This window comes from Lathamus discolor, chromosome 6, assembly GCF_037157495.1.
Source record: "Lathamus discolor isolate bLatDis1 chromosome 6, bLatDis1.hap1, whole genome shotgun sequence".
In the NCBI taxonomy this organism is placed as follows: domain Eukaryota; kingdom Metazoa; phylum Chordata; class Aves; order Psittaciformes; family Psittacidae; genus Lathamus; species Lathamus discolor.
The window spans coordinates 53,661,268-53,688,973 of NC_088889.1; the positions used below are offsets into that span (position 1 = coordinate 53,661,268).

General features: G+C 39.6%; 1 protein-coding gene across 6 annotated transcripts in view; it reads left to right on the top strand.

The window, feature by feature from the left end:
* The first annotated feature begins 2 nt into the window (after positions 1 to 2).
* The window catches only part of KCNQ1 (potassium voltage-gated channel subfamily Q member 1), a 358,327-nt gene continuing 330,623 nt past the window's right edge, over positions 3 to 27,706 (top strand). For all 6 annotated transcript variants that reach the window (XM_065682779.1, XM_065682780.1, XM_065682781.1 and 3 more), the window contains exon 1: positions 3 to 503. In XM_065682779.1, coding sequence (XP_065538851.1) covers positions 106 to 503 — 398 coding nt within the window. In that variant the 5' untranslated portion in view covers positions 3 to 105. The remainder of the gene's footprint in view (positions 504 to 27,706) is intronic.

The window sequence follows — 27,706 nt, forward strand, 5'->3', positions numbered from 1 at the left end:
GGCGGCGGCGGCGGGAGAGGGTGCCCCGAGCCGGCCCGCAGCTGCCTGGGGCAGCGCAGTGCTGAAACGGTCGTGCGCTCCCGGCTTCCCTGAGCTGCTCCAGCTATGTCCTCCAGCTCTCCCCCGGGCGAGCAGAAAAGCCGGAGCCTGGGCCGGCTATCGCTGCCCAGGAAAGGCAGCATGACACTCAGCAAGAAGTCCTCGGCACTGGAGCTGGCCGAGAGCACCTCTAACGCCCACTACGCCCCGCTCTCCGCCGCCCAGGGCGGGCAGCCGCCGGCGGGCTGCAGCTCGGAGCCGGAGCGGGAGCGACCGCTGCGCCTGAGGAGCGAGGTGGTGGTGGTGAGCGCCGACTGCCCGCGGCCCCCTGTCAGCCTCGACCCCCGCGTCTCCATCTACAGTCTCCGCAAGCCCCTGCTGAGCCGCAGCAGTATCCAGGGCAGGGTCTACAACTTCTTGGAGCGGCCCACGGGCTGGAAGTGCTTCGTGTACCACTTCACCGTGTGAGTACTCGCCCTGCTCCCCGCCGGGCCCACCTGCTTCACGCCGGGCTCCCGTTACAGCGGCTAGTCCCGTCAGCCGCGGCTGCCCGGAGCACGGCCATTGGTGCGAGAGGCTCCCGGGATGCAAGGTGACCGCTGCCGCCGTCCCCCTTCCCTCCAACCCCCTTGGGGTCGGTAGCCCCGGCGGTCCCCTCAGCCGCAGAGGAGCAGCCCGGTGCTCAAGGCTCTGAACGTTTGGCAGATACAGTCCTCTGAGGTGATATTTTTTTTCACAGGTGTGAAGCACAACAGCAGAAGGTCATGAGGGAAAGTTTCTGATTTTAAACGGAAATGCTGTATTCCAGTTCAGGAGCTCTTGGGTATATCAGGTAGAGCAGGAGCTGGCTTCAGGAAATTTGCTTAAGAAAGTTAGCCTGGGAATTGAAATAAACTGTTAATCCCGAGTGTGGAAATGAAGTAGGTAACTGTTTCTCTTCTTTAGTAATTTTTACTGCAGTGACTCCCAATTTTTCAGCTTACTGCACAGCATCTGTTTCTGACTGAATAGGTGTAGTGTTTACAGAGTTGCAGCCCTGTTGGAAGAGCTCAAGACAGGTGAAGCTCCTTTTCCTTGACTTTTTTTATTGTGTCTTGTTCAAACTCCTTGTCCTGTTGGGTACAAATGCCATCACTGTTATTTTTAGACAGGAAGGAGGATGGCAACGTTTGGAGGATGTTAAAGCCACATTAGCTGCGGGCAATGAAACTACTTCGAAATTAAAAACTACTTCGGGTATAATATTCTCTATGGAGGGCTGTGGACACCCTGAGCCAGCATGTGATAGATCTCTGGTGCACAAGGATCTCCACATGTCTCTTTGAGAAATCCGTACTTTTTAATCAGGATGTTGTGGAAAGCTTGCATGACCTTTGAGCAATTTGCATATGTTAAAGTAGGTAAGAAGGTCAGGGAGGGTGATGATGTCTCTTTATTGTGTGCACGCACAAATATTGGTGAATATTTATGAACAAATTTGTATATTTATACACTACATATACATGTTTATTACAACAGCTGGAGGTAAAGACACTTTATGGTTAAAATCCTAAGACAAAAGACTTTGATAAAAAACAGTTTTAATGATCTAATTATTGTAGTCTGATTTTAAATTCTAAGTATTATTTTAAGTCATTCAGGATTGTATGCTTATATTCCACATTTAAGGATTCTGGAGTCTGTAGGTAGTCAGGTAAGTGATGCCAACATCATTTTAGTGGAGGGAAAACATCTGAATATATTTAATTGTGAGATGACTGTGGGCAGCTGCTGAGATAATTGTGGGCATCCTTCTCTTTAGTGTTATGACAATGCCATTAGATGAGAAACCAGCTAATGGCCATAATGATAAGGTGTCTAATAGTTGTGGTTGAACAACGTAAACTACTTTTAGGAATATGAGTTTTTTATTGTTGTTGTTGTTTTTTGTTTTTTTGGTTGTCCCCCCCTGGTGTTTTAGGCAGCCATCTTTAATGATTTCTGACCTCTTTCAGGTGTCTCAAATTACATATAAAAGAGAGAGTAAATTTTATTCGATATCTTAACACTGGGCCTAGGAAAATCCTAGAAAAAGAACTGCTAGACCCCTTTATTTAGCTAAGAGTCTAGCCCGAATTTTAACTTCTTCCCTCCCCAGATATTAGCAGTGCAAGAATTAAGGTTTTGTACTTCTACTTTAGGAAAGCGATCGTACAGGAAGTCATAGCCTGTCTCTCCCCCCAGTACACACTTATGTATGATGTAAGTATTAGCCCCAGCATTTCCCCTCTTTCTAGAAGAGCTGTTGTGATGCAATGGTGAATGACAGTGGCAGTAAATATTCTCAAGCCTCTTACTAAGCATTGTGCAAACTCCTTCTCTTAGGACTCTGAAGAGACACAAGAGGGTACTAACACCCTTATGTTTCTTGCAAGGCAATCTGCAAGTACGCTGTGTGTGTTTTTAGGCATCCCCACTCTGATTTTCACCAGCATAGGGAATTGAGTCTATATTGTTCTTAGCCATCCCAACTTCTCCTAATTTCTGTGCTAGATAAGCCTGCACTTTTTTGCCTGTTAAATATTTTAGGTTTCTGATCTTTGGTCTATACCTCTCCAACTGTTTTATTTCTGAGCTCCCAAAGCAACTTCATAGGATCCTTACTTTCTGCTGCACCAAAGAATACTGTCTTTGAGTCCAGCCCTTGCTAACCAAACTCATGAGTTCTGGTAGATAAATGGTTGCTACAAAGCAGAAGTTCGTTATGAAAATGAACTAACAAGCCAGATGGTTTGTCTGATTCAGAGAAGCTGCTGTATCTTACCTTCTACTCTGGATGAGGCATGGGACCTGATTTTTTGTCTGTGGTTTGCTAGTTTTTTGCAAGGAGCTGGTTACAGGTGACCAGCTGCAGAGCTAAAAAGACTGGGAGTTGTAAGACACCCTCCCCCCCCCCCCCCCCCCGTCATACATGCACTTCTCTCCCACTGGAGGAAGTAACTTGATTCTTTTATTGTCAGTACACAAACAGACATTCGTAGAGAGCTAAGCTGGGTTTTACCTTGTCACGTGCAAGGACCTCGACGGTTCTCTCTTGCCAAAATGAGCGGAGGATGATTGGTATCGTTTGCCTGTTCCCTGTTTATGACTCCCTCTGCTGGCTACCTCGTGCTTTATTCCGGGGGCTTTCAGCTGCCTGGGAGGTTGCAGTCGCTGTTTTAGATTCTGAAGGAAAGGGAACAGGAGAGGTGCTAAATCAGGGTATAAAGACTAAAGCTGAGTAGAGGGTCCTGGCCAAGATCTAGTCCAGAGATGGGAGCAACAAGCACTACTGGCTTCTTCATATTCTGTCTATTCTGCTGTTCTCGGTTGTGCAGAGTGTGTGGCTATGTTCTTAATTATACTCTGAAATGATTAAATTTAGGAACAACTCTTGGCATAATTAGTGTTACTTGTTCTGGACCTGTATCTCTGGCTGGTTGTTGAAACACTGTTTATCGAGCGATAAGAGCTACTTCTACTGATTGCCTGTCACACCCTTTTCCTGCTCAAGAATCTTAGCCAGTGGTATCTAGAATACTAAAAGCTAAGAACTGATACTCAGAACTGATTTTCCTTAGTTTTGTATTATAATGCTTAGAAAAGGGAATTTGAATACCCAGCTTTAATCCACAGTTTCTACACTGTTGTCTTTGTTTTGTTTTGTTTGCTGTGTGTTTTGGTCTGCTGCAAAGCTCCTTGTGGATCATTTGATCTAAAGGATGGAATCTGGTTATCTTGTACAGCAATAGAAAAATGTATATGCTTTCACTCTTGTTGATGTTTTTAATCTTCCAGGATAATTGTATATCACAGTTGCTGATTAAATCAATTGAACTCTGTATAGGTCTCTTCTGACATTTTGTCTTATTTGCTCAGACCCAGAGCAGAAACATCTCAAGTGAGCAGAATAAGAAATGAATTGTACCTCATTATATTAGATATTTTTAGGCTGTGAGAATAGTCTCTGTGGTGAGAAGGAATGAGGAATTGGTTATTAATTTACCTCTCAAAAAAGTGTTGTATTAAATTTCATTATATGAAGTATATAGTATGTGTACACCTAATTCTACCAGTGCAAGTGAATTATGCTAGATAGCTGAAGATTTACATGTGTGGCTTCTGCAAACACAACTGGTGGTTGCTTGGAAACTTGTATTTTTCAGGCAAGAGATTGCCCTGTGGTATGGCTGCATGTATGGTAATGTACTGTCAGAGCCACCAAATCCCCCCTTGGCTGTCAGAGGTGAGGAAATGACTGGGTGCCACTGTTCTAAATGACCTTCGGAGCTAGGGCATCTTATCACACTTATCATGGTAGTGCACCTTGGCATAGTGGCTTTGAGAGGTGAAATGTTCTGTGGCCTTAATAAGTCAAGTTTTCAGGCTATGTGAAGAGAGGTGGAGGGACAAAAGAAGCTTAAATTTTTAACTCATAGTGGTCTGCTGAAATCCTGAGGCTCTGTCCCAGTGTGAGAAATGGCTGTAAAGAATAAGTGAAGTCTTCAGATATTAAAAAAAAAAAAAATAAATCTAAGTTTATGAGGGAAGAGCTTCTTATCACCCCCTTTAAGGAGTTTAAAGTAAAACATCTTAAAGTGTGCCTGAAGAAACTTAACTTATGAGCTTTCTGGTGATTTCTCTTGTTCTCAGTACAGCAAATAGTGATTTCTGGCAGCATACACTGCATGTTCTTTGAAGTGTTGGCCATTACTGGAAGGAACAATTTGGAAACTGATGGAGCATTGGTCTGTTCCGATATGGCAGCTTTCCTTTGTTGCCATGCAGGATAATCAGCTTCTATCTTATCTTCGCATGCATTTACCTGGTTCAATTTACTTTGCCCTTGTATACTTTTGGTTTAATCAGCAATGATTGTCATTAAGTTTGTTCGAACCCCAAGATGTTTACATAAGCTTGGAGTGCTGGTGATTCAGATTTGGGAGACTGGTCTCTAGAAGCAGGCAAACTCTCAGAAGTGTGGCTGTGTGTGTACGCATGCAAAGATAAGAAGCAAGGGTAGATAGAATATTCTAGTTGCGTGTGTATCAGGACTTAGAGTAATCAATTATTAAAGGCAACGTGGTGTTTACATAATGCTGTTTACATGCAATACTATGAGGAAGATGCATAACTCCAATTTAAAAATCCCATTTTTGTCATGTTTTCAAATGTACTGCAAACATGTTTCCAAACCTGCTGGTACGTACTCGGTGTATGAACTGGTGAGGAAGGAAAAAAATCCATAAAATAATTCCTGTATGCTTGTGCTCACATGTGATGAATTTTCTTTCAGTCTGAGTAAACGGAGTGGAAAAAAAGAAAAGAGGCAAAACATACAAAGTACTATGTTTTGGATACAAACATTGGGATGTTGAGAATCTTTGTGGCTTGGAGCTAGACTTTCGGATTATTATTTCTGTTTTAAAAAGGATATTTAAATCTTCCAAATAAGCATGGCTTTTCTAAGTGGAAGGAAAGAAAAATAATTTGATACAGTCGTAGTCTTTCTGCTGTAGCCAGTTGCAGGATGATCCAGGTTTATCTTTGGCCTGTCAAGACAGAGGTAGCTTAGTTGAGGTCGAATTGGCCCCCTTGTTTTAGCATGTTTGAGAGAGAGATTTTGCTGCTTGTCATGCAGAAGCTGATATAAACAAATGTTTGTTTTATTTCTATATTACTTTCATCTCTGAGCTCCTATTGCTTGCAACCAGCATTTAGTGAGTTTTTTTTGTATTACTGTATTCTGGTATTCCCATCTCTTCGTGCTAGATACAATTGCAGTACTAGGATTGCATTTTGTCACTTCACATGTTAAAGAGCATAGTGTGTTACAGCTGTGCAGTGCTGTATATAAAATTTATATAGATCTTTGAGGTTGCACACATGCTCAAGAACTACAATTGGGAAAAATGAAGTGGAAATAAGATGACATTTGTAGCTTCCCTCCCACCCCCCCATCTTACTCCACAGTGTAGCATTTTGATTTGCAGCAAAGTGGACATCTTTGCAACCTAGCACTGTGTATGGTTTGGTAATAATTTTATCTGAGATAAAAACTGATTAGAAATAAACTTGACATATGCCCAGGGAGGAGGGAAGACCTTTTGCCTGTCCCATTATTGTAGCTAGTTGTACATGTAAGATAGCGTGCTAACATTTAGAAGTTGCTGTTGCAGGGTTAGCCTTGTTTGCTGATCAGCCAGACATAGAAGTTTTGAGTCTTGTCAAATTTGGGATGCAGGTAAGATGGAGAAGTGATTTAAAGGTTTTGCCGTTTCCTCCTTCCCTGCTTCATGTTACAGTGCAGCCCTTTAGCTACAATATTGCATGAAGCTGCATCTTTGGGACTTGTGTGATAGATAGTATTTCGGTTGGCCAGTATACAGCTTTCCACTCTTGCCTTGTGTCACGTTTCCCTACCTGTAACTTGACAGAACTGTCATTTTTGTTGAGCACTGTCTGGCTATCCTGCGGGTGAGACCTATTCAAATTTGTGCCAAGATTTCGGGAGTGACAGCATAGTTACAGCTCAGGAGGAATACCCATTTCTCTCTCCTAGTGTAGGCAGTAGATAATGCCTGGAAGTCACTTTGACTAAACAGTCATCTTTACATCATTCATCCCATTAAATGATTGCTGCATGACAATGACTGTGGAAACGTGTTTTTATTGTTGCAAGGGAAGGAAGGTGAAAAGCTGGGTATCTTCTAATTAAAATGTCTTTTGAAGACACACAACATCTCTAGCAGTAATTACAAAAATTTGATTTCTCTTCTGAAATTCATAGCACGATATGGTTGGATACTTGGAAAAAACTTGAGTGTCATCTTGACCTATGGTCTGCAGGCAGGCACAAAAGCTCCATAAAGGGGGGAAATTCTGTGGTGGCAAAGAGACTTTGTGATTATACTGATGTTTAGGTTTCCAAATGACTGATGGAAGTAGAAGGCTGTAAACTTCTGGACACTAATGCTTAGTGGAGGCAGGCTGTGTGCAGTGGAGAAACAGCTCAATGGAATGCACATGTAAAAGTTACAAATGTATTAAATTTGGGCAGTATTTCGTGAGGGTAGGCCTTTTCTCTTTTCCTATCATCCTTCCAGTACAAGATTTCAAGCCCTTCTCTGGTGTTTGCTTTCCTCCAGGAAAAGAATTATTCTACTTTTAAAAGTTGCACATGAATGAACTTCAGAAAACCAGTAAGTGTAGTATTTACGTCTCTGTGTGTCTGTCAAATGGTTGGCTGGGCAATTCTGGCATACTTCCTTGCCCTGGCTTTTCAAGTGCCAGGGAAAAAACATGCAAGTCTGTGTAGATAGGCCTCTTTCAAAACTTTAATTGCTGCTGAATCAAGGCTAGAGTTGAGATTCAATTGCAGTGAACTAATTAGGCTGAGCTCCAAATGCCTGAGCGCTGGACGTATTACAAACAATGATGCCAACATGTGCTGTAGGGAACTATGCACAGGCACAGTGCTTTGCTGACTTTAAGCTTGGCAATACCTCATTAATTTTGTGTGTTAATAGTTTAATGTGCATTAGTTACTGAACACAAAAGCTGTGAACACTTGCTCATTCGATTCCAGATGGAAAATAGTGTCTTGTTGGGGGGAAGGTGTTTTCTGCCTGCCACCAGGAGGTCCAGCACAAATTTCAAATGCATTGGAAAGCTGCCAGTTGCAAGTAAACCTGATGGGTAGGCTGAGTTACAGAAGATGAATGTGTAGATCAGTGAGCTTTTAGGTAAGGTACTTGGTCTCCTCATACAGTCGTGCATTCTGGCATAATGGCCTGTGAGAACCATTGTAACACCAGTAATGATAATAGGAGAGCACATGTATTTGCAAGCTTCTACTATGATAGTAGCTACTGTATTGTGCCTCCTACAAGAAAGATATATATGTGTTTATGTACATAATTTTTTTTTTAATAACAGAAGCAGTGTTATATGCTTTAGTAGTCTAACTTAATGTTATTTTAAGTCTTTAGATAGTGTGATTTTTTTTTTTTTTCTTTTCTAATAAATAAGGAATTCTGAAGCTGCTCTAAATCAAGTAATTTTCTTTGGCCATCAGTTAGTGCACATCTAGAGGACTAGATAGGTGCTTCGTGTGAACTTTTCCCTTGTCTGGCATGATCAATTTTTGAGGACGCGTGCATTTTCATCTTCAATTTTCCCCCATCTAATGGTACAGAATAGTAAAGTAACAGCTATTTTCTGCGTTCAGAGAGCTGTAAGAAATTGCAAAGAATGCAAAGCGCGGTATAGTGTGTAGGTATCTTGTACATACTTAAAAAAAACAATTCAACCCCCCCCCAAAAAAAAAAAAAAAAAAAGGTGAACAAAAAAAAATCAATCAAACAAACAAACACAAAAACCAACCAAAAACAGCCATGAAAAAAACCTATAAAACCCCAAAGGCCTGTCCCACACTTCTTAAATGGCAGTTTCCTCCCATAACACCCTCACTTTACAACAGAAAACTTGGAACCTGGAAAAATTACAGTAAAAACTAGGCAAGCATAGGGGAAGTCAATAATTTCTTAAAGCTTAGGAAAACCACTATGACAAAAGCAAGTTTTTATTTTGAACTGCTTTAGTGTCAGAACTGCCAGTGGTGTAATTAACACATTTTCTCAAAACTAGCTGAATTCTCTTTTGAGTTTAAAAAAAGAATGTGTCTTTGTGTGGGAGTTTATGCAGGGAATGCATCAAGCACTCAAACTGCAGCCTTGGGATTTTATCATTTTTATCATTTTTGAAACCTATAAGCTATGGAAAATAAGAAACTATACTGCAAATTGTTTGATGCCCTTTATGTATCTCTAGCATTGTGCCTAGAGAAGGTCTGTATAGTTTTTCTCCTATATTCTTCACAATCAACTTGATGTTTTAGTAGTTTATGAAGAATGTTAACTAAAGCCAAAATAAATCTAGGCCAGGATTTCAGCATCCTTTAAAGTTTCTTCTGCTTCTGCTAATATTGAACCTGATCTTTAAATCTCATGTTAAAGTTTTCAATAGGAATATAAATGTCACACATTTTGCTAATGTCAACGGACTTACATATCATTCGACAGTACAATTCTGTCATATTTGTAGTAGAAAACTGAAAGGTTTTACTCCTCACTATAAAATCCCTTTTATGTAATTTTTTCTGCTGGGGATATTTAACAAGTAAATGTTTTGTTGCATTACTTGGCTAGTGCTTACTTCAGGTGAGAAAGGTACCATTCTTAGTGAGCTAAGATCTTGAAATGGTAGAAAATCTTTATCTTTGTCCTAACAGCTTGGGCTCTTGTTTATCATCTATCAGCTTTTCTCTAACACACCCTGAAAAAAATAGAACATGCACTTTCTTTTACAATAATAGAAAAGTATAATACATTTGTTGAATATCTGTAATTCTGCAAGAAGCTGATCTTCATGTTTGATTTCACTATATGAATAGTATTTGCTTTCCAGTGGGAGGAACTATTGAAAATAAAAGGTAAGGACCAACTAGTAAAGACAAAACCTTGTATACACAGCTTTGTATTAAGACAATTAAAATTACTTGCTAGATGAATGTTTGCTTTGTCCCTACGGCTGTTGTCTGTTTCCTGTAGTAAATATGTTAAGTTACATAACATATTTACCCAGATATTTCACCTTATCACCAACAGTTTTGCTGTAGATTTCTAAAAATAAATGCTATGTCTTTCCTTACTTGCATGTGTTCTAGGCTGGGCAAGAACACAGGCTCGTGCCCTCCATTTAGACCATAGAGTGGTCATGCTTGCAATAGGCTGCTCGCTGCCAGGCAGCAGTCTTCAGCTAGCGCAGGAAGATTTCCCCTAGGTTGGATATGTGTATCTCTAGTGGTCAGAAGTCACTAGTTCCCTCTGCAAATGTACTTCCTTAAGTCTTGGCGGTACAATTAACTTTTTTTATTTTTTAACGATATTTTTTCACTGCAATGTTAATATTACATAATTTTATATGGGTTGGATGGGGAAGAAAATTGGCTTGCAGTTTGAGAACAGAATGTAAATCATCACGTTACTTCCCTGGCTTCTCTGCAGGCACTAGGTTTAATAGCAGAGTTCATGGTACTGCTTGCAAAGATTACAGAACCCTTGCTCATCCCTAGTCCAACAAGGGCTGCAGCCTTTGTAGTGAAAGTATCTTCCTTCTGCAAAGTAAGGAATTACCTTCAAAGAATATGTTTGTTCCTGCAGCAGCTGTACCTTTCCCAGAAAAACTGCATTGTCTGATGGGCTGGAATTGGCTAGACTCTTTCAAAATAGCCCTTGAGGGCACCACAGTCCCACTAAGAGCTGAAGTAAAGGAGAATAGATGTGGGAAATAGTTGCTGCTGCTAATCTCATTTTTACACCCTTCAAGTGCCTCTCTCCAGTTATCTGTACAAGGCAAGGGAGATAGGGGACAGAGACAAAAGATCTTTCAAAAAAAGAGAACGCCCTGTGCTGATCATGTTGAGAATCAGTGGTCTTCGTATTCTATAGCATGAAGGCTTTATCAGTCCTTTACAAACTTTGGCAAATAGTCCTTAATTATTTTTTCCCACAGTGTTATTCCTGAGTACATCTAGTTGAGGTTATTTGATTTGTTTGGTTTTCACTCCTGTCTTAGAAGACACTGAAATGCTCTCAAACCTGATAATGAGTAAATCAATAAATGTGTACTGCTATATCCGTATTGTGAGTAAACTTGTATGCTGTTATCTGTGACCCAGAAAGTATTGATAATGGACTATCTCAGCACTTCACACAAAATAAACCTGCTTACTTGATGTTTTCTATGTCAGCGGATCACTCAGCATCCAGGCACTAAACAGTTTGAGCTCCCAGTTTCAACAGTATGTAAAGCATGACAGGCACAGACATCTGGCTCTTCAACAGTTATGTTACTTGTATGCCTTCATAGTTCTGTTCATTCAAGACACCTTTTCGTAGCTTTTATTTACTATAATGACATGGTCTTATTTGGACAACTATGTATTTGAACCATAAGAATGAGAAAAATGCTATGAGAGAGAAAACAAGGCTTTCAGATTCTGCAGGTTTTGCCGCAATGCAAGGTTGTACTGTGTTAATGCTTGCTCTTCTTGGGCATGTGAATTGCTTGTTGCACTCTGTCAAACAATGAGGTTATTTCTTGATAACTTCGTGGCAGGTTTTTTTTGTGCGGCTTTAATATAAAACATTATACATCAAGTTTCACTCTCTTGCCTACTTTCTCACAGGAATTTGCACTGAATTCTGTATTTGGTAAGGAGTTGAAAGATAAACCTTTCAGCAGATATACTTGTGTCTTGAGTAGAGGTAACACCACATGGGCTCACTTGCCAAATATGACAAATCTGCAGTGTTACGCAGCTTATGGTGGGGTGCTTGTGTATCTACAGTAGTTGGATTGTATGTGGAATTTCTGTTTCTAAGAGCTCTGATTACTGCTTAGTAACCTCTTTTCTGTGTAATTTTTTGGGGGGAAAACAATCCACAAAGGTATGTTCTATTTTCTTTTTCTGATTTAAAGAAAATATATAAAAAGTAAGAACATTAATTTGATTTTAATTTTGTCATTCTCCTTCCCCAGGCTGAAGCTTTATTTTTTTTAACTAGTGCTTGCCTATGTTGAATTTATAGTTTTACCAATAAAAGCCTAGGGAGGCAAAGGCAAAAATGTCATCCAGGTACTTAATAAAAACAGACTTCCTGTTGCTGCCACTGAATAAAGAAATAATAATGGATTTTTTTGTTCTAGCTCTTTGTCAGGTAAATCTCTGATGTGCAATAAAGCTACATGATGTTCCAGACTGTGTGCTAATATGTGCACCTAGGTGTGCATATATATAGGTACACAATTCTGAGTGTTACCAAGCACTTTGCGGAAGTCATTATAATGGAGATTGAGGCCACCATCTTGTCTTTTTTTACAAATAGGAACTCAAGGCATGAGATTAAACTCAAGTTTTGCCCTTAACTGATGTTACATTTTAGAAGAATTAATTAGTCATGTCTCCTGTTTGTTTAAATCATAGAGTCATAGATCAATTATATGTCCTCTATTAAGAGGGATGTTTTTATGAGCTCCTCATGTTTCAATTGCCACCTGTTTAGAGGAAACAAAAAAAAAAAAAATCAATACAGCTTCATTTAAAATTGTTTACTTACTGATCCAAAACGCAGTAATAGGGAGTAACAGTTACTGCTAGCTGTGAGTGTACTGGTTGCATCTGGCTTCAGGATGAATGCAGTTTCAGAAGGAAAGGAGAAGAGCAGTCTTGCAGTGTTAGGAAAATAACAGCCATGTGTATCTTTGGTTTCATCCGCCCCCATAACAAATGCAATCCGATAATGCTGCTTGCTAAAATGAAGTGCTCTGTGTGTTCATTAGAATTGTGGTCTCTCTCTCTTCTGAGCACCACATCTATTTGTTAAGCAGACTTCATTGTCATTGTCCCTTTTATATGGTGCTGCTTCTTGTTTCCTCCCACCCCTCCCAAATATTCAAGCCATATGCTATGTAGAAGATACTTTATCTTCTGAATTTTAGTGACCAGTGGCTGTGGAATACCACAACCATAGGAAAATCATAAGTTTAGGACAGGAACTGAAGGCAGAAATTAAATCAATTGGAGTAAAGTGCTTCATAGGCAGCAAACAATTAAGCAGAGTAAAATTTGGATCTCATATGATCGCTGAGATTAGCCCTTACCTTACCTTTTACCTTGTAAAAAAACCCTGGTATTACAGGACACGTTTTCTTTTAAAAGGTAATTGAACTCTCCTTTGAATAACTGGGTTTCTTCTATAGTTAAGAGAGGCCATGGTGGTGGAAAGTTGCAATTCAAGGAAGACAAATAACCACAGGAAAGTCAGACAATGTATGCTTTCATTCTCAAAATGTAAACATGACTGCTTTATATTAATGAGCTGAAAAGCTTGAACATGTGAAATGAAATAGAGAAAAATAGCCTAGACACTAAGGAAGAAGGACTACCTGTAAATGTACTTCTTACTCACAACTCCTCTGAGTAAGCCTTACTAGCTGCTTTCATATCACTTTGTTTACAGAAGAGGAGAGGAAGAGACTATCTGTAACACCCCATGGACCTGAATGAAACAATGAGATTTACTGGCTGTAGCTTTCTCTCCATATCTCTAAGAAATTTGATACTAGTCCAGATAGTTTTAAAAGATGTCTCCACTGCTCTTCTAGACCTTAAAGTCAATTGTAATTGAGCTGTGACTGCTAGATCAGGCTGGATAAAGCTGTGTTGAGCATGAAGGTACAGGGAACATATATGCAAACTGTACTTGTGCCAACTGGCAGGGTATGAGTTGGTTCTGGCCCAAAAGCTAGCTGCACAGTGTAAGGTTGTGCCTGTGCTAGCGAAGTGTCCAAGCGGGGCTTGTTAGCAGAGGTAGGCACTAACAGTTCTAGCTGGTGTTGAGACCAAAGTTGGTACTGAGCCTGACAGAGGTAGTCACTACACCTAACTGGGTAGGCATCACCTCTATGTATTATAATCTTCTAGGGCAGGGATCTTAATGCCTTGTAGGTGTTTACAGCATCTACTACTGTGGGAATATTCATGGCTCTGAGGTAAAGTGATAATACAAAGAGGTAGCCAGTCTGTACTTCTGGGTTTACCCTGCCCTAATATTGCACTATAGATAATATATACAGCACTTTGCTTTCAGTACCCCAGAATATCTGTTAATGCAATAGCATCACGGACTGACTGACAACTGCATTATAGATAAGGTTTGATCCTTCTTCCTCCCTGACCCACAGGTTAAAGTGAAGTTGTAGGCTGTTTGTTCTAGGTGCTGTGAATAACAATCTGACTACTCTCTCCCCTGGCATCCAAGTCTGTTATCAGCACTGCTGTGGCTCTGTGAAATCATCACAGTGGTGTTCAATTTAAGGGGAAATTGGCACCTCTCTGACAAGTGCTGGAATGTCCCAGTCTGTCCTTGGGGTGCTGTTGGCATCTTTCACAGCAATAAACCCCCAGCCAACAGTCCTGATTGTGGGCAAACACCAGCCAAGTGCACAAAAGCGCTTATCTCCTATTAGGCCGGGCATTCATAAAAAGCAAAGTCATAAAATCCTTCAGTGGCTGGCAATTCCAGAGCTTACTGTTAGACTTGAAAAGAAGTCCCGAAGAACACAGGCTTCTTATCAGTTTTAATTGCTGGGCAGTGGAGAGTTGCCATTTATTTAATGTCATCTGGTATTATAGCAACTCTATTTTACACTGTGTGTTAGAGAGATGTTCCTAGCAAGTAATATTCTGCTCAATGTAAAATTAAATTCAGTGCAAATACTTTGTTTTCAGGAAAAAATTGGGTTGAACAACTGAATTCAACAGGTAAAGAAATGCAAAATGAAGTCTTAAGAATAACTGGAGATGCTTAGTGCAATGTTAAGATTTTGGATTTTAGACAGTAGGGTTTTTTTTTCCTGAGCTACAGATGCTGCTATATTGCAATTATTTTGCGTTGCCGCTGAAATCAAGTTCTGTATTACATAATCTTTTTTAGATTGGATTTTTAAACGTGTTCATACTTATTCATTTATGTAAAAACAGAAATTTTGAAGTTAGTGACCACCGAATGGTCCTATATTTATGCCACACACTTAAAACCAAAATTCATGCCACCTTTAGGGAACTGGGCCAGAGATAATAAAGTCACAGTTGCATCAATGTTCGTAGATGGCTTTGCTGGCGAGAGATGTCTTTACATTGTTTTGAAGTTAGCTTGCTGGATTTGAGCAGGCATCAAATTCCACATGGATCTGCAACTGGGTAAGTAGCAACTAATAGATGTGCAGGTTTTTTAAATGCCAAGCAAGTGTTTTCAATGCAATTAAAAGTGCATCTGAGCTACTTTTAAACAAAAGAGTAATAAGACCTTCCCTTGGATTTTAGTTTGAAAATTACTCTGGAACAAAAACTTTCACGCAAGAAGCTGATGTGGAAAAACTGTGTACTTCATTGCAGCTGCTAAGGAGCAGATTGACAGCAGTTAGTTAATGAGGAGTAGCTGCAATGGAAGCCACTTCTCTGATCTCAGCTGTACCCCTTAAATAGCAGCTGTGTCCCAGGGTAATCAGGGTGGTATGTAGGTGGGATTTTCGTACACGGCTAGGGAAGATATGTTGGAATGTCCCTCACTGACTTCAAATGAGAGCTGTGTTCACTCACTCTCTAGCAACTTTGAAAGTCTTTAAATGAGATTTGACCAGGAGTGTGGGTATGGCTGTTTGTGTTTAATGCTTCATCCTTTTTGTGGAGATGGTCAAGGAAGATGGTTGTTTTGATGGGCAATTTGTTTACAGCTGACTGTTGCCAAAAGACATGTAGGTGAATTGGGGAAGGGGAGGAAAATAATGTGTAGAACACTCCTGCTGGCATCTAAAAGGTGAAAACAAGGGCATCTGTATTTTGGTGCCACACATGTACGTCTGGGGAATAGATGCCATTACCTTTCCTACAAATGTGTATGTCTGTTAATGTGCTGTTTTGATGTCTGTTATTTAAAGTAGCACACAAACATAATTTCTGTTTCCTTCCTTCTATGTATACCTTTTTAATTTGAAATTATTCTTCCTTCAGCATTTTTTTTCCTCCTTTTTTGTGTGTGTATGTTTCTAAACTTCTTTGGACTGGTGGGAGAACTGTTGTGTGTTAGGTTAGAAGAAGCAGCAATGAGAAGCTACAGCAGTTGCTTACTTGCTGTGTTAAACTCTGTCCATGCTTGAAGTGGAAGAAAACTGCTTTTCCTTGTGACTGCCAGTTGCCAGGATTTTAATGTTGGGTTTTTCTTTTTTTGTTTGCTTGTTTGTTTTTTGTTGCTCCTACTGGAATAGTACATAGCCAAGCTATTACTGGCCGTCTACCTGTACATGACTAAACAGAAGCAGGAGGTGGAATCAGTCAGTTTTCAAGTGGTTACCAGTTCAAGTCTGTTAGTTCAAAGTACCTGGGCAGCAATACTATATTGTTGCCTTTGTTTAAATGGATAGGTGTGTATTTATTTCTCTTCTCATCTAATTTTTCTTTCACTGTTTCCTTGTGTTTGTTAGCTTTTATTTCTCTGACATGAAACAGAAAATGTTTACCTTTTGAGCAAAATCTTTCTAAGCATTCACAGTTCTAGTCAGGGGATTGATTTGCATTTTTGTTTGGAGTAAGCAGTTTCTGCTACTCATGAAACAGGAGTGGCTTTTTAATAAAGATGCTGGATCTCTGCTATGTAGTTACCATAAAATACCCAGTACAGCAGTTCTGTAATGTCAGCACCTTGACAACCAAATGATTTCTGAACTGCTTGTAAGCTCTGGTGTTGAAATAAACTCTGAAAAGCAAACTTTAATGCTTAATACATGCACTGTTTCTAGATTGGTCAATCTCTCCCTAACCCAGTATATAATACAAATGCATCTAAATACCCAATCTTGTTAGCCAGGAGACTTCTTGGGAGTTCAAGGAATATGAGTTCTGCAGAAGGTATCATACATGTAGCTGTTAATAACTGAGTGTATATTCGGAAGATTTATTGGCTGAATGTTGGCATATTTTGAAAGGCACCAAGTCTTTACCTTCTCAGGCCTGTGCTGATATTAGATGTTCTATAATCTGGTTTGAGCACAGCTGATTTGTTAAACTGCAGTCAGGCTGCCATCTTTTTAAATTTTATTTTTTTTTTTTTAGTTTTTGCGTGTGTGTGCAGTGTTTACCACCAAACCACATTGCTTCATGGTAGAGGTTACTAGGTGCAATGAAAGCAGTAAATAATGGGGATCATGCTGGAGTCGTCTGATGAAGTGTAGCATGGGATGGCCTCCACAACAATTTTCCTTTTTTGCTAGCCTCAAGCACAGCTATCTTCTCTAAGGCTGGGACACATCCTGTTTAAAGCAGAGTGTAGTACATGGAATGAAAGGTGCAGTAAGCAACCAGAAGATTAGTGGCAGATGTTTATGAAAGGGACCTTGCCTGGAGCCAGCCCAATGAGCTGAAGCCTGCCCTCTAGGGCAGGTGGAGCCCTACAGGCCAGCCAGTGGGATGGAGCTTCCAGGCTACGGAACAAATCAGTTTGAGTTCTGCCAGGGAGTTCTGCATAACAATCTGTTCTGCTTTCACTGTGGGATTTTTTTGGGTTTTTGTTTGTTTGTTTGGTTGGTTGGTTGGGGTTTTTTTTGTTTTTTGTTCTAACTTCTGTTCCAGTTTTAGTTCTTCCCTCTAGGTCAGACTCTAGCTTATTTCAGTGTGGTAGAATATTTGAAATGTTGAGTAAAAAAAAAAGTAATCAAAAGGCACTGTGTAAGTGTTCATTCAGAAAGTACTCAAACATGCTTTATCTGCTGTTGACGTGCATTCTCATTTGTTTTCAGTCATCTTAATCTGTGGGTCTTCTGTGTGGGCCTGCTAAAGTTATGTTTGCTCTGAGTGTGGTATATATCTTAGGGAAAACAAGAGAAAATAGAAAGCCAAGGAGAAATGCGGAGTGAAGAAGGGGCAGAAGTTCATGTAAATACCAGCTAAAGCAGCAAAATTAAACAGGTAAGTTTTCAGTGTGGTGGCACAGTTAACCCAGCCAGGAAGGTTATTGAGTCTGGATATCCTTATTTGAAGAGCATTTCAAACTTCCTTAAATACTGTTGGCCAGATAAGTGCAGTAACACACTGAGGGTACTTGTTTATCCCTCTTCCTTTACCATCTTGTTATGTGTTTCCACAGCACAGAAATTCTGTTCTAGTATGTGGCTAGAGGCTGAGGCAGGGGCGTAAAAACTTAGAAAGCCTTTTTGGTGTTTGCTGAATGGAGCTACCACACCTGAAGACTGCTGTCTGCATTCTTTTTTAATCCCCTAGCTCTCAAGCTGTTTAAAAGCTGTGAATGCAGGTGTGTGACAAAGGCTTTTATAAATCCACTATTACTATGTGGTTTTCAGGCAGCTGGCAGGAGCCATCTCTCTAGAAATTCTAAAGTTCAGTAAATATGAGCCACCAAAAATCAAACTGACCCCTCCTCCAAGAAAAATATTCCTCCAGAGTTAAAGAAGGCCAGAACCCATCATTAATTTTTGCTTATACATTCTCTCAGATCTCTTTAAAACACATGAGTTCCAATAATGTAGTAACTGTTTATTTACTTGGTGCTGATTAGGTATTGTGTATGCACTTTTGCAGTGTTTGTATTACGTATGTAGAAGCCGGCATGGGTAGGCGGATGGCTAAATTCTTGCTGACTGGCATAGTTTCCTCAACTCAACTTGAATTTAGTGCTGTCAATTTCTGTGCTGTCTGGCAAATGGATTCCCGTATGCATGCAACTTTCAACTAATTGCAATGAAACTCTAAATGAGGCTAATCATCATATTCCCTTCTCTCCTGTTACACACATTTGAAAGCATACTAAGCTGAAATATACTTTACTGTCTGCATCACTGCATCTTAAAATCCAAAGGCATCTGTATTCCAAATTCTTGAAGTACTTGAATGAGAACTGTAGATCTCACTCGTGGGTTATTGAAGTGCTATACTACAGTTGCAGAGCCTCAGACTACATCACCTGTCCGTGTATGAACCTCCTAAACACTGGTAGTACTATCATCGATTTCCTACTGCATGTAAACAGTGTTTGAGTCCCTGTGTGAACTTATCCTTTGCTTTGTTTGAAAGAAAGTGCCCAGAAACAGAAGAAAATAATGTGCTTCCTTTTGTGTAAAACTAAAAATGGTTTTGTTGTGCTATTAACTCAGTGATATTTTCCAAATATTTCAATTGAGGATGTATTAACTGAGGCAAAGATAAGGTTGAGAAATCTGTCCTTCTCAAGGCTGTATCCTTTGAATTGCCTGATGCAAACAGGGACCAGGGAACCCAGCTGGCCAGTGGTTCATTTTCTGGTATGCTTTTGTATCAGCAAAGCTTCAGGCAGTGATAGCAAATTAACTTTAAGTAATTTAATTTGCTACAGGAAGCTGTACTTTTGTATTTAGAGTATAAATAATACATTGTGTTTAATGGACAGTTTTTTAATTTATTTTTTTATGAAGTGTGGGTGCCATTTTTATTGCTGCTTAGACAACAGTTCTTTTTATTTTTCCTATTAATTTGGGATGATAGGAAACAGTTATGTTTAAGTCTAGTTTCAGGGTCTACAATAGCTGCAGTAACAGTAGTTGGAGAAGGAAGAAGACTTACATTGAAATAATCTAGTCTGAATAGCTATGGTTATGTATATTTCAGGTACTCTAGAACTAGCACACCTTACTGAGTCTCTTGTAAAGACGGTCTTCTGATAATGAAAATTGACTCAGAATTTTTTAAAGGGTTTTTTTTTTTCTTTTCTCTAAAGTAACGTAAAATTGGGGCCAGTGAAACTAAATTATGTTTGGCCTACATTTTGTTCTCTAATTTTTCTTTTAGTGGGAGGATACTTTGGAAGAGAAAAGGGAAAGCAAGTAGAAATGCTAGCAACCTGTGTCTCGTTATCAGACCTCCAAGCATATTGTTATACTCATTTCAAACAATTGTAAACTTTTCCCTATATTAATGAAACAAGTGACACTTTTAAAAGGAGGATTGAAAAAAAGTCAAGAATAATAACAGGTAATAGAAGTATATATTGACTCCTCAAATCAGGCAAATGAGAAATTAATTAGTATTTAATGGTTAATTAAACCCCTAATTTGGAATGAGAAACTTTTTTCTTCAGAACTGTCAATTTACCTTCAAAATAAATAAATACATGCTAATGATTGAAAATTCAAAGGAAAAAATTCAACAGCATGAATAAAGTGAAAATATCCTTAGGTAAGCTTCACACACTTGTGTTCCTCTCTTTGAAGAATTTTGAGTATGCGTTCAAGTTAAACTCTTGTGTCTTTCAGCTAATGAACAAAAAACCCCCCAAACTCCAATCATCAAGAAAGACTAAAAACTATAGAAAGACTTTCTAGGTTTTGTTTGTTTTTTAAATATATTTGCAACATTTTTGAGGGGGAAGAACAGATAATCAATTCTCATAGCTTCTCTGAAGAAGTGGGATGTTAGACGTATTCCTCCCGAGGCTACCTTGTTGTTCGAGTCCCTTGCTACGTCTTTTGTCCTGTGATGTGTAGAAGAGTACTTGATGACACATAGAAATTCCTCCAGTCCCTAGCAAATATTGTGGTGTTGGTTTTCGGTCCCCTACTTGCCTCTTTTTTTGCAGTTTTTTTTTCTTTTCTTAGACTTCAGAGTTCCTCAGAGGAGAGAGTATCTTTATATTCTGGATGTGCCTATAGGATGTCTAGTTCAGGGAGTCCCTGTGCTTCCTTGTTGTCCCCTGTGACTGCAAATAGTTTTTTAAGTGTCTTTTCAAGTGAAAACAACGAGATGGTGTATTGGAAAAGCAGCTGCATGAGGAATTGATAAACTATCCTTTCAGAAAGATTTTGCTTTCTTCTGCTTGGCTTGGCATATCTGTTGTTCAGAATAACCTGTTCATAACATTTTTAGTTTAACATGTTATGCAGAAATGACAACAAAGCATAGCCTTCATTATCCATCTTGTGTTAAACATGATATTCCAGGAATAAGGAAAAATGCAGCATGCAGATAACAGACACATTGGAAGTTTCAAATGTCCTTTTTCTCTTTGTTTTGAATTATTTTTTTGTGATGGCTTCTAGGGCCATTGATTGTTTGCACCCCTGTTGTACTTAAAAAAAAAAAATGGGCAAAAGTTGTCTAAGAACAGTTAGAGCTGGCTGCCATTTCTGGCAAAGTGGACTGCGTTAATAAGCTTGGCACTCATCTTTTTATGGGTGTATTTTATTGTTTCTACATGTGCGTTTGATTACCCAGAAGACCTTTAGCTTCCTGTCCTCTCAAGGTGGGAAACTGCAACAGTTAAAACCATCAGTGCAATCTCACATGCAAACAGTGACCTTGAACGTGTTGGACTTGCTTCCCTGCCTTATTTGGGAGCCGCTGGTAAAAAGCCATTTAGATAAAACACAAGTTTGAAAGCGGCACCTTCCTAACAGCAGCATAGTGGTCTAGTGGAAACAATGTTAGGAGCTACACTTTAAATATTTATGGTTAATGAGTTAATGTTACAAATCTTTTGCAGAAGAAACAAAGGCTGTTTGCGTCAAGAGTTTCCATGTTGAGTATTTAAATGGCATTAGGAAGAACTCTTGTGTGTGAACAATAGCACATGATGATAGGATGGGTTGTTCATCTGGTGTGTGCTCGTATAAACTGGATTGTTATTGAGTGCTGTCAACATACCTGGGAGAAGTAAATGTATGTGGCATCCTGAAGATGGATATGCTCTTGCATTGCGGGCTTGGAAGGGTTTTTTTCCCCCCTTTGCCCTCTATAAGTACAACATGCCCTTAGCTATTTGCCATTTGCATCTGCAAACCTAAGCGCCTACTGCAGCTGCCAGTATTCAGTGGAGTAATCCATGGCTGCTGTCTTTTCCAGTTTGCTACTATAATGCATCTGTGTGTACTTCAGCTCGTTCTTCTCTGAGCCACTGTGTGTGTGGTGTCTTTGCAGCTGATAGTGTAAAAGTGGAGCTCTCTTTGAAATTATGAATTCGCTTGAGTATCTGGTTATCTATTTCAAGTAGAATCAAAAGCGCAAAGAAGTTAATTTACTTTGAGAGACTGAATAAGCAACAGCAGTGAAAGAACCAAAACTAAATTGAGTGGATGTGGTTCTGGGGAGCCTGATCTACTTGAAGATGTCCCTGCTCATTGTTGGGGGTTTGAACTAGATGACCTTTGAAGGTCCCTTCCAACCCAAACTATTCTATGATTCTGTCATTCTAAATGAATTAAGTTCTTGAGTTCCTGAAAATTCCATTAATTTCCCAGAAATAGTGGATATTGTCTCCAGAAATACCAAACAATGAACTTTTGAGGGCACCCCTTTGGACTATATCTGCACTTTTTTTAACCTGGCTAACTCTAAAAAATACCAAAATTTTTAACCTCTGCATGCTACCTGACAAGTCTATCCTCTTTACCTTCAAGGCACTTTGTGAGGGCTGCTGCTTAAAGCACATTATGTTGACTCTTTTTTTTTCTGGTTTTTTCCTCCCCCCTCTGAAGCTTCAGTGTAGCTGCTGTTGTGGTGGGTTGCCATCAACAAATGAAACTTTTTTTAAAGAAAAATACCAAACCATTTCCTAAGAGAATAATGCATATTTTTATTTTCTCATTCCTGTGAGGGCTGAAAAATAGTTTCACACAGGAAGATCGGGGGAGTGACTATCACTCCCTGCTATATTTGTGTTGGGCTCGTGGACAAAGGTAAAAGCACCAATGGCTTTATTCTTATACTAAATGTAATGGACTTATTCATGCAAGGTGGAAAGTCATTCTGCTGGTGTAAACAAAAATCACTTTTCTAACTCAAAACACTTACGGGAAAAGATTGTTAGCACTTTGTGCAGCTTTACTAGCATCATGAGTCTCGCACCATTTCTCTGTGTCTTTCGTGTTAAAAAAGGTTGAAAGTTGCACATGCCAGCAGGCTTTCTGATTGCATGCTGGCTAGTAAGTTGCTCATAGTACTCCCCCAAAATTCTGATATAGAAGGAAGTAGCTATTGCAACTTTCTCCCTGATTTTAGGGTTGGAATTCTGTTCATCTTATCACCCCCAAGATATGAAATGTCAGGATTTAGTCCTTTTGGAAATAGGTGGATTGACTGGGACTGGTTGGAGAAGGATGAGGAAGGGACTTCTGTCTTGATGAGGAAGGGGCTGGCTGTCTTAGTATGGAAAATTTTTACCTCTCACTTAAATCTTCCTCAGAACTACATCGAACCAGAGAAGGATGTTCCAGTCTATTCTGGGTCAAAGCCCAGGAAACTTGTGAATCTTTTTTGCTTGAATTCCTTTAGAAAGTATGCTGTGAACTTTATATCCTGAAGAGTCAGTTTCCAGATGGTTTCAGACAGATGAATCTTGTGATGCAAGGGATTTCCTTTTTCCTGATTGCTCCATTCTTGGCTTCATGCCCTTGTGTCTGTGGCTCAGTGGATATCACTTTTGAGGGTGAACTTCCAGTAGAGCTAAATGAGAGTGCTTACGGTTTGTGGCAGTCTTAGCCACAGCAGGACACTGAAAATGGCTGTGTAGGCTTTGACTTTTTCAGCTCTGTTGCATAGAGAAAAGTCTCTGCTGTTATCTTTTTTTTTTTTTTTTTGGCTGTTTTGAAGATATCTGCAAGATTAACCTTTCTCCAGTTGTCAGGGGACCCTTTACCCCACCTCTGTTACCCTCAGAATGACAAATCATGGTGACATAGTCCACCTCTCTCAGCACTTTCAGATGTAACATGTCTGGTCCCATGGCCTTGTATAGGATGAATTCTCACAATTCACTGTTAACTCAATCCGTATTAGTTGGTTGATCCTGGTAGTTGATTTCCTCCTTGAACCTTGCGTCTGAGCAGAAGGGTCAGTGAGACTGAGGCAAAAAGGGCACTGAATGCCTCTGTCTCTGTTGCCACTAAATCACCCCCTCCATTCAGCAGTAAGCATGTAGCAGTAGAAGCTCTTCTAGATGCCCTTGATACTGCATCCAGTTTCAAGTGCATCAAGTGGTGACTCCAGCCAAGCTTTGGGAGCCTATGGCACCTGGTATTCACATGCTGTCCGAAGCTGTTAACGGGGCCTGACCCTGTCTAATTTGATGGGTAATGTAAAATGTGTTCAGGGTGATGTGGTGATGTGATGATAGACCACAAGAGATAAAACTTTTAAGAACAATCTGCAATTTCAGAGAGTAAGATGATCCCTTAGCTTCTAAAGGAAATGCGATATAAAATGTAAGTATGTGCCTGCATATGGGTATGCTGTGGTTTCCCTTATAGGCTCTATGCCGTTCCAGCAACTAAGCTGTCTTTCACCTTCTGAGCTTGGAGGCATGTAGCTGAGGAAAGATAAATTTTGACTGATCACCTAACCCTAAACATTGGTTTATGGAACTGAGACAAGTTGACAACATAATTTGAACTATGATTTTAGAGGTATACAGTAATTTCCTATAAAGCTTAATCTTTGATGGAACAAATGGTATGGCTAAAGTCTTTAATCCTGCTTTCCTTCTGTCCTTAAACACAAAACAAATCTAAGCCTTAAACTACATTCTGAGTGAAGACAAGACAGTGGCTAATCATCCTGTATTGGTACTGCATGATACTGTAACACCTTAGAATGCTGTATTATGATACACTGATATGACTGCAAGTCAGCCCCTCTCTTCCTGTATGATGTGCACAAATACCGGTATATCTGTATTCCTATTACTTTGGCTTTGGATTAGATATGGCTTTATTGCTGTCAGCAGTTTTAATTAAATTGGATGATTTAATTTCCACTGAATTGGATGATTTTGCCCTTTCACTGTTCTGCTAGCATTACCAGTGGTGTCTCCGTTTTAATTTGTATCAGGTATACACTCTGTGGCTCGACTTTGTTTTTTGGAAGGCCTTCAGCTTATCTACTCTGTATCATTTTCTCAATGTCATAAGGTCAATTTAGGGACTTTTATCAACTTTTGTGTTCCTTTTTCTTTCCTTTGAGTGAAGTTATCAAGCAAATACTTTCTACCATACTTACGAGCTCTCTGGAAGCGTCTTCCAAAAGGTGTAAATGTCTTACTATTTAAACACATAGCTTGTCAAATTTCTTCCTAGTTGTCATAACAAAGTAGTTAAGCAGTTTCTCATGGGAGACAACAGCCTATAATCAGTGTTGCATTGTGGGAGTGTCAGTGGTGTTTATTGTAGGAACAGAAAATGCGGAGATGGATGTTAAAAATGAGGGTGGGAACCTTTAGTCCTTATGTTCCTACACCCTCCATACCCTCAGGCAGGATGTCTCACTCTGAGGGTGAATGCAGGGGTTGCCCTCCCTATATGGACTCCTTCTCTAGAAGACAGGGAGGAGAGGGTACCAGGGGTGTATAAGGAATGGATCAGGATCTTTCTTGAGTGTTGTCCCAGTTTTTCAGGCTTTCCCACGTGACAGTACTGATCAGCAGCGTGCTTAGCATTGACCACAAGGGTAGATGGCTAGCAAGCTGGTGGGTGTGCTGGACTTGCTGGGATGCAGCTGCCCTTGTCTCTGCTGAGCTGGCAAGAAACATCTCCCGCAGTGTCTGCACCCAGGCTTGGTGGTGCCTGCACTTGAATCAGTGAATGGCTGGAGGCTCCTCTCTCCCTGCCTGCTGGATTCTTTGATGAGAAAAGCTGGCCAAGCCAGCATATGGAAATATAACTGCAAGAGACTTACTGTTAGAAGCCAGGGCCTTGGGGATCAGTCTTTAGCTCTACATTAGACTTGATTTATGACCTTGTATAAGTTGCTTAATCTTTCTGCTGTTCATTTTTTCTTTGATAGCAAATGAAGACAATAATTGCTACATAGGTCACAGAAGTGGAAGTTTGCATATACTTAGAAAGCAGCTAGTATCCATTTTCAATATTTTTCTTAGGCTTAATCTGATCAAAGAAGTGCTCTGTGCCTGCAAACCTGCGATACATAGTATGCAATATGCTTTTAGTAAATGTCAGTCTGTAAGAACAAGGGAACTACCTGAGATCAGGAAGTGTATTGGGGTAGAAGTTATGCAGAACTTCAATTTCTTGGTTTATAACATATTTTTGGAGCATCTGATTTTAATGCATGACTAGCTGATAGTTGGCAAATAAGAAGGTGGTGGAATTTTAGGAAAAAGTATAGTAAGAGAACAGGATACAAGTGATTTTCTTTAAAGTACTAAGTGGGGAAGACCATGGAACAGGAGATCCCCATGCAAATTAAGAGAGCTAGAAGTAGACCTACCTTGTCACAGTGTATATTGCAAAGCATGGAAAAGGTGGCCGTCCTTAACTTGTTGATTGCTTTAGTAGCTCTGAGGTTCTCCAAAATCATTATGTATATTATTGTATGTGTAGGTTTACCATGGATAAGAGTGGTAATCTGTAAATATGTCTCTATGAATAGGTTTTTTCACTTCTAATGAGCTACAAGCTGATTGTTAATAATGAAAGCAAAATTCTATTCCAAGCCTTCTCATTTCTCATGGTGCAGCAATAATAAATCCTCTTTATCCCCAGCCCAAAAATCAGCTTTCCAAGACTTCTAAACACTTATTATGGACAGTGTTTTAACTGGTGCAGTTGCCCCTGTACAGTGTTATCGTTTACCTTGTGACAGACTCATCTGCCTAAAGGATTTATATGTGGTGAACCAGACAATGTGCTACAGTCTGCTGCTCTTCATTCCATTGTCACATTAAAAAATAAAGTAGAAAAATTGGAAACTTCTTTCTTTTTAAACCTTTTATTTTCTAAGACAACAAGTTCATCAGTCAGCACGGCTGCACTGGGGCCAAGCATGCCTTCCTGAACACAGAGAACACAGAAGACCAGTTTGGTTTTCAGCTGTGATTAATGGAAAAAACTTTCTGAAGGAATAGACTTAAGTAGGACATTTTCATGAGGCACTTGGAAGTCCCATTTCAGAATGCAGTAATTTTTAACCAGAATGCATTGCTTTTGAGCATGTGCCTTTTAGATGTTCTTGTAGGAGAAACCATTCCTAAGTTTCTTAAAAGAACTTTGACACAAGTAACCTTGGAAGTGTACGACTAATGACATATGATGAAATATGTGCAGTACCCTCTTTCTGACCTGTTATTACTGGAAAATGTCTGCCTAAAATGCTTTCTACAATGATTTGAAGTTTTAAAATCACAATGGAAGAAGCTTTTAAAAAGCTGTGCAGCACTGTAACCTTGTGATTTTTGTCACATTGAAATGATATTTAATGACTTCTGAAAGGCAGGATCAGGATATCCATTGAAAAAAAATTCAATATAAAAGAATGTCTCAAAAGAAAACTTACTGTAGACGATTCTAATTTTTCTCTGAAATGTAATATTTCCATTTTTATGGGAAAAAGGGAAGGGGAAAAGGCTTTTTTTTTTCTTTTCTTAGACAATTAGTGTCTTGTCTTTTATTGTCTAAGCCAGAAAGGAGGATAAAAACAGACAACATGTGCTTAGAAAATTTGAATTTAAAGATTAATGTGTATTAAAGTGCTGATGACTTTTGACCAGATTTAGTTTTGTATATTAATTTATGTTTTGAGAAAATAAATACATAAATAAAGCAAAGCTTTCTCTCATTTTAGTGAAACAAGAGTGTCTCTCTAGTTCATCAGTGCGAGCAGACAGGACTAGAGCTGGGAGTTCAGCTTGCCTTTGCCGAAAACTGTTGGAAGTGGCACTTATTTTCAATGACATGTTCTGAGAAGACTTGGTGCTGCTTTGGGGCCATCTGCTGGAGTCTTCCCTCAGGAGCCTCCTTCTTCTTCCCATGCCTGTGTTACTCCAGACTGTCTTCATTTGTTTCTTCACTGAGCTCTTTTGATCCTGACTCTCCTGAATGCTCTGCTTCTGGTGGTTTCTATCTCCCAAACTGTTCCTGTGCTTCTCTCTTACTCATGAAGGGGAACAGCAACAATTTGTCTGACTCTTTACCCTTATTTAGAGGAATGTCTGAAAGTTTCAGTGTCTGAAAAAAAATCTTTTGAACATGTGAT